This window comes from Siphateles boraxobius, unplaced genomic scaffold (genome assembly GCF_051911475.1).
Source record: "Siphateles boraxobius isolate OS27281-9 unplaced genomic scaffold, OSU_SipBor_1 26, whole genome shotgun sequence".
Classification (NCBI taxonomy): Eukaryota; Metazoa; Chordata; class Actinopteri; order Cypriniformes; family Leuciscidae; genus Siphateles; species Siphateles boraxobius.
In genome coordinates, this window is record NW_027508876.1 from 5,096,726 (window position 1) to 5,108,389 (window position 11,664).

Consider the following 11,664-nt stretch of genomic DNA (forward strand, 5'->3'; position numbering starts at 1 on the left):
GCCACTACTTTGTTTTATTTGTTAGTGTTTGGTATGTCTATGTTGACGTTAGTGTAGAGAAAATGTGTGTTACATGCGGAGAGAGAGAACTTGAGAGACGTGAGTTTGTGCAGTCATTTGTTAGTCTGAAAATAAATGCTTTAAACTGCTCTTTGCCTTGCGTTTCCTTTTATGTTGCTGAACCCTTATGAAACGAGCATTTTTTAACAACAGGGTTCGTAACACGGACCAAAACTAGGTGCTTCTCAATCAAAAGGGTAGTAAGTTTGCCTATCTCGGCTGCCACGTTATCAAGCCAAAGGCCATCTCAATTTGAAGGATTCTTTAAAGGCAGGCTTCATATCATATCCTTCATTCGTGACGTCGACGTGACGACGTAATTGGGATCCCATGGAAAACGCCACGGTTGCTGCCACATCCAGTGCCCTACGCAAGACTCTGAGACCCCCAACTGGCTGGGGCGGAGGGCTTGCGTAGAGGGAGTTCGAACTGCTGTTCCGTTATAACCCACACAGTGGAACTCTTGGACAACACTGGGAAAGCGTGCCTTTCCAGGGGAAGGGGACGCTGCGGAAGCCACATCCTGCCCGAAGGGAGGTAACATGTGGAGAATACACATATGGACTGGCCGGAGGGGGCAGTGCAACATATGAAATGTCACTGGGGTGGCTCCAGCCTGAGAAGAGGGAGGCTACACCAGACGGTGACGGCAGAGCGGACTCTGCCAAGGGAAAGACACGGGCTCACTGCAGGGAGCTGGTCGCGGAAGAATACTCATATGGGATCGCCGCAGGGATCAACACATATGGAACCCAGCCTAGCACAAGTTACACAAGCGTACGTGCACTAGGCCTGGCATCGGACGCAACGTCCATCTGCCGAAGGGGTGCGGAGGAACTCTACAGGGTTTGCCTGAGTGGGGAACTCGACTGGAGCAAAAAGCGCATGTATCCCCTCCGTGGAGGGGCAAGCTGACACTAGAGCGGGAACTTCGGTGTTACCGGCTGGTTGAAGTGAGCACACAGGAAGAAACCGGCTCAACACGTAGGCTAAAAAACCTAGCGAACGTGTTAGGTGTCGCCCAGCCCGCAGCTCTACAGATGTCTGTCAGCGAGGCGCCGTGTGCCAGCGCCCAAGAAGAAGCGACACCCCTAGTCGAGTGGGCTCTCAACCCGGGCGGGCAAGGCACGCCTTGGGCTTCGTAAGCCAAGGCGATGGCATCCATTATCCAGTGGGCCATCCTCTGCTTGGAACCAGCCTTTCCCTTCTGCTGGCCTCCGTAACAGACGAAGAGCTGATCTAAGGTCCTGAGGCTTTGTGTTCTGTCCACGTACAGGCGCAGAGCGCATTCCTACAAATCGCTAAACGTTCGACGTGAGCGACTGAAAGGGAACTTTGCGTGATGTAAACCACAAGGATAGCAAGCAGAGCAGAGAGAGAGTTTTCAGTTCTTTCCTATGCATTCCTACAAATTAGCGATTTAAAAGCGAAGTGCAAAAGAGGGAAAAACTCCAACGTCCCCTCACCTCCCCCAGTGATACCGGTATTATCACAAGTCGATTAACCTTTCCTCACCGATGTGACACCCCTAATTACAATCCATTATAAATATGAATATTGTATTGTACTGTATATTCTATTATAAAGATGAAGATTGACATTTTGTCAATTAAAAAATAAGCACTTTAATGTTGTAAAAAATAAACAATTTATGTTCTGTTAGATGTGTTTTGACTACTTTTTGTATGTTTTATAATTATACTTAGGTAATGAAGATATATTAACAAAAAAATATTTTAGAAAGGCTTTATTGATTAATTTTGTCTGGGGCCTCCACTTAACGTAGGTTCGCTTCAAACGGTACTGCCACTCATCAATGACAGCTGTCACAGTTGCTAGGCAACAAGAAACAATACTCCATGGGCTAGACTGTCCCATTTACTAGACTGGTCCGACTTCGTCTGAGGTCCGAGTCCTTCGAAGGATGCATCCTCTGAATTGAGACAGCTAACGTGTGCATTATCAGTTCCCAGAAACACCTGTCCTTCTACCCCAGGTACATCCACTTATTAATTTCATTATACTGTTACCCAAAGGTTTACATTTACATTTACATTTAGTCATTTAGCAGACGCTTTTATCCAAAGCGACTTACATCTGAGGACTAAAGCAAGCGAGTCATCGTGAAGAGGGAAGAGTGACGCAAGAAGTGCTCAAAATACAAAGTTCAGGCATTGCTCAGAGTAGCAAAAGCCAGACAAGGGAAGATTTGAAAGGGAAGGAAAGATTTAAAAGAGAAGAATTTTTTATTTTTTATTTTATTTTTTATGTTAAGTACTCACGGAAGAGATGTGTTTTCAGTTGTCTTTTGAATGCTGTCAGGGATTCTGCATTACGGACGAGGTTGGGGAGATCATTCCACCAGCATGGAACCGTGAATGAGATTGTTCTGGAGAGTGATTTAGTGCCTCGGTGTGATGGCACCATGAGCCGTCGCTCCTTGGCCGATCGTAGGCTTCTGGTAGGGACGTAGACTTGTAGTAGGGAGTGAAAGTAGGACGGAGCTGAGTCTGTGGTAGATCTGTAAGCAAGCGTCAAAGCTTTGAATTTGATGCGAGCAGCGAGTGGTAGCCAATGCAGTGAGATGAACAGAGGAGTGATGTGAGCCCTTTTGGGCTCGTTGAAGACAAGGCGGGCTGCAGCATTCTGGATCATTTGTAGAGGTTTAGTAACACATGATGGAAGTCCAGCTAGAAGAGCATTGCAGTAATAAAGCCTAGAAATAACCAGGGCCTGGACGAGAAGTTGTGTTGCATGCTCAGTTAGGAAAGGCCTGATCTTCCTGATGTTATACATTGCAAACCTGCATGATCGAGCTGTCTTTGTAATGTGGTCTGTGAAGGTCAGCTGGTCATCAAATATTACTCCAAGATTTCTGACCGACCCTGATGGGGTGATTGAGGATGACTCTAGCTGGATAGTGAAGTCGTGCTGTAGAGACGGCTTGGCAGGGAGGACGAGAAGCTCAGTCTTTGCCAGGTTGAGCTGCAGGTGATGTTCCTTCATCCATGCCGAGATGTCCGCCAGACAGCTTGAGATACGTGCAGCTACTGTGGGATCATCTGGTTGAAATGAGAGGTAGAGCTGGGTGTCATCAGCATAGCAATGGTAAGAGAAACCATGTGCCTGTATGATGGGTCCCAATGATGTGGTGTAGATGGAGAAGAGGAGCGGTCCAAGAACTGAACCCTGAGGAACCCCTGTGTTCAGTTGATGTGCTTTGGATACCTCGCCTCTCCATGTAACCCTGAAAGACCTACCTGTGAGATAGGACTCAAACCGGTGGAGGGAAGTTCCTTTGATGCCCAGTGATGAGAGGGTGTACAGAAGGATCTGATGATTCACAGTGTCGAAGGCAGCAGAAAGATCCAGCAGAATGAGAACTGAAGATTTGGAAGCAGCTTTTGCGATCCGCAGGGCTTCTGTGACCGACAGTAGTGCAGTCTCGGTTGAATGGCCTTTCTTGAAGCCAGATTGGTTGACATCTAGCTGGTTGGTCAGAGACAGGAAAGATGACACTTGGTTGAAAGCAACTCGTTCAAGTGTTTTCGCAATGAATGTAAGGAGAGAGACAGGTCTGTAATTCTCTAAAAGTGATGTGTCTAATGTTGTTTTTTTAAGCAGTGGAGTTACCCGAGCCTGCTTGAATGCTGTAGGGAAAATGCCAGTGTGGAGGGATGAGTTGATGATGTGTGTGAGTGCTGGTAGAAGTGTGGGAGAGATGGCTTGTAGAAGGTGTGAGGGGATGGGGTCTAGAGGGCAGGTGGTAGGATGACTGGAGAGGAGAAGTTTAGATACTTCTTCCTCGGTTAGCGGAGAGAAGGTAAAGAGAAGGTTTATGGTAGTGGGAGAGGATGGTTTGGGTTCCTGTGTGTGTGGGGTTGAGAACTGACTGCTGTTAGAGGCTGTTTTGTTGGTGAAGAAGTTAGCAAAGTCATCAGCAGTTAAAGAGGAGGTGGGTGATTGGGTGAGTGGGTGATTGTGGAGGTGGACAGAGGAGAGAGTTAAATGTCTTGAAAAGTGTTCGTGTGTTAGAGGCGCTGTTGATCTTGCTGTGTAAATATGAAGATTTTGCAGCGTGAAAATCAGCAGAAAAGGAAGAGAGCAGAGATTAATACATACTCAGGTCAGACGTGTCTTTTGATTTGCGCCATTTCCTCTCCATTGCCCTGAGTTTGGTCCGGTGTTCACGAAGAACCTCAGATAATCAGGGGTTAGAGGGAGTAGGGCGTGCTGGCCTGGAGGAGAGAGGGCAGATATTGTCTAAAGAAGAAGTTAAAGTGTAGCATAAAGTATCTGTTGCGGTATTCACATCTAGAGATGAGAATTGTGAGGGTGAGGGAAGTGAAGATGACACAGCAGAGGAAAGATGGGAAGGAGAAAGTGAGCGCAGGTTACGTCTGAAAGTAACTTGTAGGGAAGTTGGTGGAGCATGGGTAGTGAGTTGTAGATTGAAAGGTTAACCAGGTTAATAGGTTAACCACAGTATTGCAACAAAATATGTTTTCTACAGGTTTCTTGTAGGATAACATTATTAATCTAGTTTATCTTTAAGTACTATGAAACTATTGCCTGTTCACGTATTTATGAAGCCTATTCTCAAACACTCAGTTAAAACATACCAATAGTGTAATTTAAATAAGCAGTGTAATTTAATCAATCTACTTTTTGTTGTAAATAAAGTGTAAATTGAAGGACACTCATAGATGTGAAGATAACAATGTGTAATATAAATATAATTAATACATATGTATGGTATGGACCACTCAGACACACACTAATTATTCATTATATACAAAGGTTTATGAAACTCCAAAACTAACAGCCGAAATGAACGAACACAAGGGCAGAAACAGTGTCATGTTACAGGGCATGATAAGGAGATTTTACGACCTCCGAGGAATGTGGCCACATGCACAAGAGAGAGATACAATGGGAACACAGAAACCCTCTTTAAAACAGACTTTGCTGCATTAATCATAGACTAACTGATCTATAAATGAACATGCATAAAACTGTGATGACTATTGTGACTATTATGTGACTGTGTGACTATTATGTATGGTATGTACCCTGGTATACCACCAACTAACAATCAATGTAACCTCACCTGTATCATGCCTCCTACCTAATTAATCCTCATTTAATGACTCACACTTTGATCTACATCACCTTCTTCTAGAATGCAGTGTGGATGTGTTATAGCTATCTGAGCATTAAGCTTCGGACAAAGACCCGTAAATCAACTAAGAGCCACTTTCCCTCTCAGACATGTCACCTTTCTGATTGGTCGAGTTCAACCCATAGGGGAGGATATTTTCCAGGCTTTATTAGAGACAGTCCACATGGGACCTGCCTCTCTTAGTTCTTTCATCCGGCCGCAACACTGTTCTGGTGATACTGGGGAACCCCCTCCCCCTCCACGGGGGCCCCAGGGCCCAGCAGGCCTCGATCCAACTAGATATGGGCTCAGGCAGGAGAGAGAAGACTCTCACACAAAGAACCAAGGACAATCTCAGGAGTTTTGGAACAAAGACTCCAACCAACAACGACTCCAATCACCCACTCTTCCGACTTCCTCACTTCTCCTGGGTGCTCGGCGTGGCCTCAACAGGGCCCCAGGCCTTGACCAAACTAGCCATGTGTTCCCGGAGAAAGAGAACTCTCAACCAGCTTCCACTTGACACTGCCGGAACCATCAACGACTTAAATTTTCAACAACTTCAAGAATTGTTCCCACTACAAATGCAAGTATTCAATTCAATGAAATGTGAAAATGAAATTCTGATGGTTCTTCTCATAGTCCCTTTTTCCGGTTTCCAATTTAATCCTATCACTAACCTATTTCTGTATTTATGTATATATGTGTGTTTAGTTTATTTGTGTTTATGATTTAGTTAATAAACCTTATGCACTTTATGTATTTGGTTCTGATTCGCTTGCAATACGAAGTCCCTTTACGGTTTTTGTTCTTGCTACATGCTCAAAACGCTGTACATGCTAAGAAATAATTATTCTTCTGTGGCCAGGGAAGATACCCTTTTCTTGGAATAAATTAATAATCCAAAGAGTTCGTTGGACGAACTGATTAATTGATTGTAATATTAATTTAGCCATGTCAAGTTAATCCAATTAACTGACCCAAATATTCATAATTAATCATAACAAGTTATTATTGATTATTAATATTTTATACAGCTAAGTTCCTTACACATACTACAAAAAAACACAATAATATAAAAATGTCAATAATGTATTTTCGAAATATTATACCTGAGATCAGCCTGTGTATCATCACTCTTAAAATTTACTGGATGGTCAATAGACTCGTCACTCCTCATAGACACACAGCTGGGCTCTGGTTCTGATCTCTCCTGCTCAACTGAACTGTAACAGAACAGACTTAATTATTTTTTATGATAATTATCATACGATCAATTCAAAACTTTTTTCATGGAAAAGCACTACATCTGGCTTTAGATATTGTTTTCTAGAAATTTCATTTAAAACAGACACAAATACATGTTTTTTTCTGGAGACAGACATTCTTTTTTATAATATAAAAGTTGATTTAATGTGTTTATTCAATGTACCTGCATCCTGGAGAAAAATCTCTGGATTTTTGTGTGCCTTCCATGATGAAGCTGAACAGCTGAAACCTGTTCAGCTGAGTCTGATCTCCACCACTGACTCTGGATGGAAATGACAAACAAACACAAAACTGAAGTAATTAAACATATTTAAACATCTTTATAAATGATCTGACCAAATCATGAGAGTTGGAGAAATATGTAGGCTAATGTCTCCAAGTGTGGGTATATGCAGGTTGGAGTAATGGACCATGGCGAAAGTTTGGGGCTTGCTGAAAGGTACAGTGGGGCGTGGGTTGCGAAAGCTGTCTGCCAGGTTGTGGGGTAGGGTTAGGACAGAGCCGTTGAGAGAGTTGCTTCAACAGAAGTCCAAAATGCTTGACCGTCAATTGATTCACGTAGACTTCAGATAGTTCGAGGAAGTGATTAGGCAGCAATTCAAATAGATAGAGTTAAAGAGACAGTAGTCAATAAATGCATTAATTAACAAAATTTATAAAATACACAGACATTTAAATGTAGTATGTGTATGTAGTCACAGTGATGTTTTAAAAGATAAAAATCTGTATATATTTGAGGATTAGTGTGGTTACCCTGTCGGATGTTTATTCTGCAATAACAACCGGCTGGATGTACATTATCCCTTACATCACAAACGGTCTGTTCTGCTGCAACTCTGCATGTATTTGCTGCTACTTCCGGGAACTATTGAGAGGCTCCATGAGCTGCCATTGCTGTAAAAAAGGTCCACTGGAGTGAACAGAGTTTGACACAACTCTCTCTCTCTCAACGGCTCTGGCAGACTTAGATAGGATAAAGTTAATAACACACACAAAAAAAACACGAACAGCCTATTAATTGCAAAAGCTTATTAATTCAGTTTTATCCATCACTGTCTAATTATAGAAAAAGGCTTCTAAAAGGGGGTTAAATATAACAACGGGACATGTGATAGTGGTGGGTGGAAGTGGTAAAATGAGAATATCCTTTTTATTCCTTATTAAATACACAATAAAGAAAGATAAATCATTATTGCAGGAAGAGCAACCTATTGATATAATTTTAGAATGCATGAGTAAGCAAAAACGTATGGATGGAGTTTTTTAGGCATTGTGATTCTATTGTCTACAATGCTTCAACTCTCTTGGATTCTTGAACTGATGGTAAAGGGAGAGGAAAGTTTATCAGTGAGATTATTATTATTATTATTATTATTTTTTAAAAAGGCAAGCAGTTTTAAAAAACTAAATAATACTAGGCTAGGGGGAATCATCTTAAATACCAAAACTGTATTATAACTGTATTATGTACTGCATATAATAGCCTATCATTTCTCCCTTTATCTTGCTTTCAACACAAGAACCAAAGGGGATTCAGTGGATTTAAAATATATAGTCATGATTATAGGCTATGTAACAGATGTTTTGTTTTAGATTTGAATATTAAATATAGTAACAACTTAAGTGCATACGCTTTTTTTTAAAGAATGGTAAACATTAAGATTCATTAAATTTCACTTGATTAAATTTTACATTTCACTTGTTTGCCATAGATTTTCTAAGACAATCACCTTTCACCTGCAGGTCTCCTTTCCTTGCGAAACCATAGTGAACATGACGTGATTGCCCTTAACTAACATTCAGCTTTACGACCATACTTAAATACTTCAAAACAACTGCCTCACGGTTAACCACGTTAGCCTGGAATAGGTTATGTTAAGGCAGGCAACGCTGGTTGACCACACTATCCTCAAATATAAGCAGATTTGTATCTTTTAAAAACAACATCGCTGTAACTTCCTGGAACTATCTGAAGTCTACGCGATTCACATGACTATCAAGCATTTTGGACTTCCGTTGACGAAACTCTATCAACGGCTTGGCACGCCTATTCCGACCTCAGCAATCCCTGTCTCAATAAGAGTGATGCGGTTCCCTCAAATAGTCTTTGAAAAACAGCATATATAAGTATATAAGTAACCTCGTTTATTAAGATGAAAAATGTCAAACATATATTTCAGAGAAAATATTAATGTGGAAGTCACCTGAGTGTAAAGCGCCTCGATACGTGAACAGTCACCTTAAAATGCTAGATCGACATAGACCGATTCATAAACTCCATATTTTTCATCAAGTAGCCTATACAAATAAATTCCTGCCTACGGTTTTATAAAAGTTTCTACTAAACATTTAATAATATTTTGTAATAGAAGGAATCGACTGTCTGTTTAAAATGGCGAAACATAAATTTCTTTTACTTTCACTTTTTATCACACGAGGCTGAATCCTATGGCAAGCCGTTTTAGCATTTAAACCTTTGTTCTGAGTATCTATAAATATATTTAAAGCTAGTAACAATTGTATTTTGACGAGTGATACTTTTAATTCGCCTAGTCAGAATGACAATTAGAGATATCTGCAATTATAATTGCACTAGTAAGAAATCCGATTTGAGATATCTGTAATATATTTTGACTAGTCAAAACTCAATTTAAGATATCTGTAATGATGTCATTGATATATTTAAAAGACGCGTCGTTTATCCGCAAAGGTAATTAGAGATATCTCTAATTCGATTTCGACTAGTCACAATTGTATTTTAAGATATCTGAATTGTACTCGCTCTAGTCGAATCCACTGTTGCGTGACGTGAAACTACATTTCATCAGCACCACCCAGAGTTCCTCCCTCCTCCCTAGCTAACCGCTAACAACTTTAGTCTGCTTTTGTTTTCCGAGAGAAAAGATATGAAGTAGTTCAGGGATTATTAACGATGGCGGCAGCTGTTCTCGACAAAATAGCAAGAAAGTGTCAACAAATTGAAAGAGCTCCAAGTCAGGGAAATTGTGGTGAGCGCGAACTTCGTGCAATAGATGACTGCTTAAGAAATGCACAGAGAAATTTTGCGTATTTGCTACCTATTGAGACGTATGAAGAATTGAACAGAAATCTGGATGAAATTCGAACAATGCTGTCAACGCATTTGCAGAGTGAGGGAACTACAGCTTTTTCCGTTTCTCGAAGGAGCTCAGGTGAGTTTCTGGTTTTTAAAAAACTAGTCCTATGTTCTTTATCTGCAGTAACCGCATACACAAGCGAGGCATCTCGGAAAGCTTGTTTTTGTCTTGTTTATGTGTTTGTTTATTGTCTGCTCTCTACTTTGGTCATGACGATAGCCATGGTAATACAACTGTAACTTTCCCCTCGGTCTACATTAAATGTAGTCTAAACAGTGTACATGCTATGTAACTATTCACTTACAAAATTAATACAGTTATAATACAAATTCAAATCTATATACCTATTGTACATAATACATATAGTTAAAAGTATGACTGTACAACAAACTGTATGCCTACATAATTTTATTAACATTTTAGAAGAAAATAAGGATTAAAGAAACAATTATTTGAATATAATACTGCTTGCCATTAGGAGCTACATGTCAGTAATACAAATATATGTTACTTTCAATTGCAGGTAGCCGAGGTAGACCAGCCATTCAAATAACACGTGACCAAATTGAATTTTTAATGAAGCAAGGTCACACATTCAAGCGAATGGCAAGAATGTTAGGGTGCTCATCCTCATTTCTGTACAAGAGGTCCAAGCTGCTTGGTGTATCAATCAGGAGCAGAATGTCAGGAGTGGATGATGAAGAACTTGAAAATGTAGTGAGACGACTCCAATGCCAGTATCCAAATACTGGAAATGAGGTAAGCCCTGTTTGATTCCATTTTAAGGTCTGTCCTATCAGTTCATAAACTAATTATTATTATTAAATTTTTTTTTGTTTTTCAATTCAATGCAACCATTTTAGATGATGCGAGCCTTACTGGTTGCAGAAGGATTGAGGGTTTCCCGGCATAGGGTTCGTGAGATGTTGGTCCGTATCAATCCAGCGGCTGCTGCAAGGAGATGGAGTAGCACAGTGGCTAGAAGAGTTTATCATGTGCCCTGTCCCAACAGTCTCTGGCACATTGATGGCAACATGCGCCTCATAAGGTTAGTTTAATTGTAGTTTTTGTCCTGCTAATGCAGTATTTAAATGGTGTGACAGTGCGTTTCTGCGATACTAAATTATAGCCTAGTGTAGACTTGCATTATCCAATTTTGATTTATAGAATCTACAGCCAAATATGTTCACACACATGCAATTACCACAACCTAAGCAGCCATTGTAAATCATAATACTACAATAACATTATAACAGTTCACCATATCGTCCTGGCCTAAAACGACTAAATGTTAAATCATTAAGACATTTTAGATCCAATGACGTTTTGTAAAGCTGGTTTGAAAGAGTATGTACTGTGAAACTGTACTAATGTTTCACTTGATGCATTTATTATATGAATTATTAATACATTACATACAATTATTCTAAGTATAACACAGTGTAGTTTGTATTTTACTCCTATAGTCCCTAATATTTCAGTTGTCCTTATGTTGCCCTACACTTCCCCATTTCTTGATTATTAGACCCTGCTTTTTTCATCATTTATTCATGTAAAAAACAAAACAAACAAAAAACGATTTGTTCACAATTACATTTAAAGTGTCTTTTGTGACGTCCAGCATAACAGAAACCTGGGAACTGTGAAAAAGTGGGACCTGTAGGACCTCTTTGTTCTTCACACTTTACTACCTATAATATTTAACTTACATTTTGTATTTTTATTTTTACTTTTAGATGAGGCTTTGTGATTCATGGTGCAATCGATGGACATTCCCGACTAATCACATACCTAAATTGCAACACCAACAACTGTGCCAGTACTGTGCTGTCTCAGTTTATTCAAGCAACATGCCTTTACGGTCTGCCCTCTAGGGTAAGGTCAGATCACGGTGGTGAGAACTTACAAGTGGCCTTGTTTATGAACCTTGTACAAGGACTTCAGCGCCGGAGTCACATTACTGGGGAATCTGTCCACAACCAAAGGATAGATCGTTTGTGGAGGGATATATTTTTACATGTGCTACAATCATTCTACAGCATGTTCTACAGTCTTGAA

General features: G+C 40.5%; 2 protein-coding genes across 2 annotated transcripts in view; one reads left to right on the top strand and one right to left on the bottom strand.

The window, feature by feature from the left end:
- The window catches only part of LOC143751603 (NACHT, LRR and PYD domains-containing protein 12-like), a 93,309-nt gene extending 86,563 nt beyond the window's left edge, over nt 1-6,746 (bottom strand). The window contains exons 1-2 of the mRNA XM_077244186.1: nt 6,654-6,746; nt 6,334-6,447 (exon numbers count right to left, since the gene is read on the bottom strand). Coding sequence (XP_077100301.1) covers nt 6,334-6,447; nt 6,654-6,697 — 158 coding nt within the window. The 5' untranslated portion in view covers nt 6,698-6,746. The remainder of the gene's footprint in view (nt 1-6,333; nt 6,448-6,653) is intronic.
- Nucleotides 6,747-9,535: 2,789 nt separating this feature from the next.
- LOC143751616 (uncharacterized) lies at nt 9,536-11,461 on the top strand. The gene is made up of 4 exons (XM_077244224.1): nt 9,536-9,681; nt 10,130-10,365; nt 10,470-10,654; nt 11,343-11,461. Exons 1-4 carry the CDS (start codon nt 9,618-9,620, stop codon nt 11,344-11,346), a joined length of 489 nt encoding a protein of 162 aa, XP_077100339.1. The 5' UTR covers nt 9,536-9,617; the 3' UTR covers nt 11,347-11,461.
- The last annotated feature ends 203 nt before the right edge of the window (nt 11,462-11,664 follow it).

What these genes read in the sequence shown, in the direction of transcription:
- LOC143751616 (XM_077244224.1), top strand. Translation starts at nt 9,618, where the DNA reads ATGCTGTCAACGCATTTGCAGAGTGAGGGAACTACAGCTTTTTCCGTT. An exon ending in CGTTTCTCGAAGGAGCTCAG is followed by an intron (nt 9,682 to 10,129) that starts GTGAGTTTCTGG and finishes TTTCAATTGCAG; the next exon opens with GTAGCCGAGGTAGACCAGCC. An exon ending in ATCCAAATACTGGAAATGAG is followed by an intron (nt 10,366 to 10,469) that starts GTAAGCCCTGTT and finishes CAACCATTTTAG; the next exon opens with ATGATGCGAGCCTTACTGGT.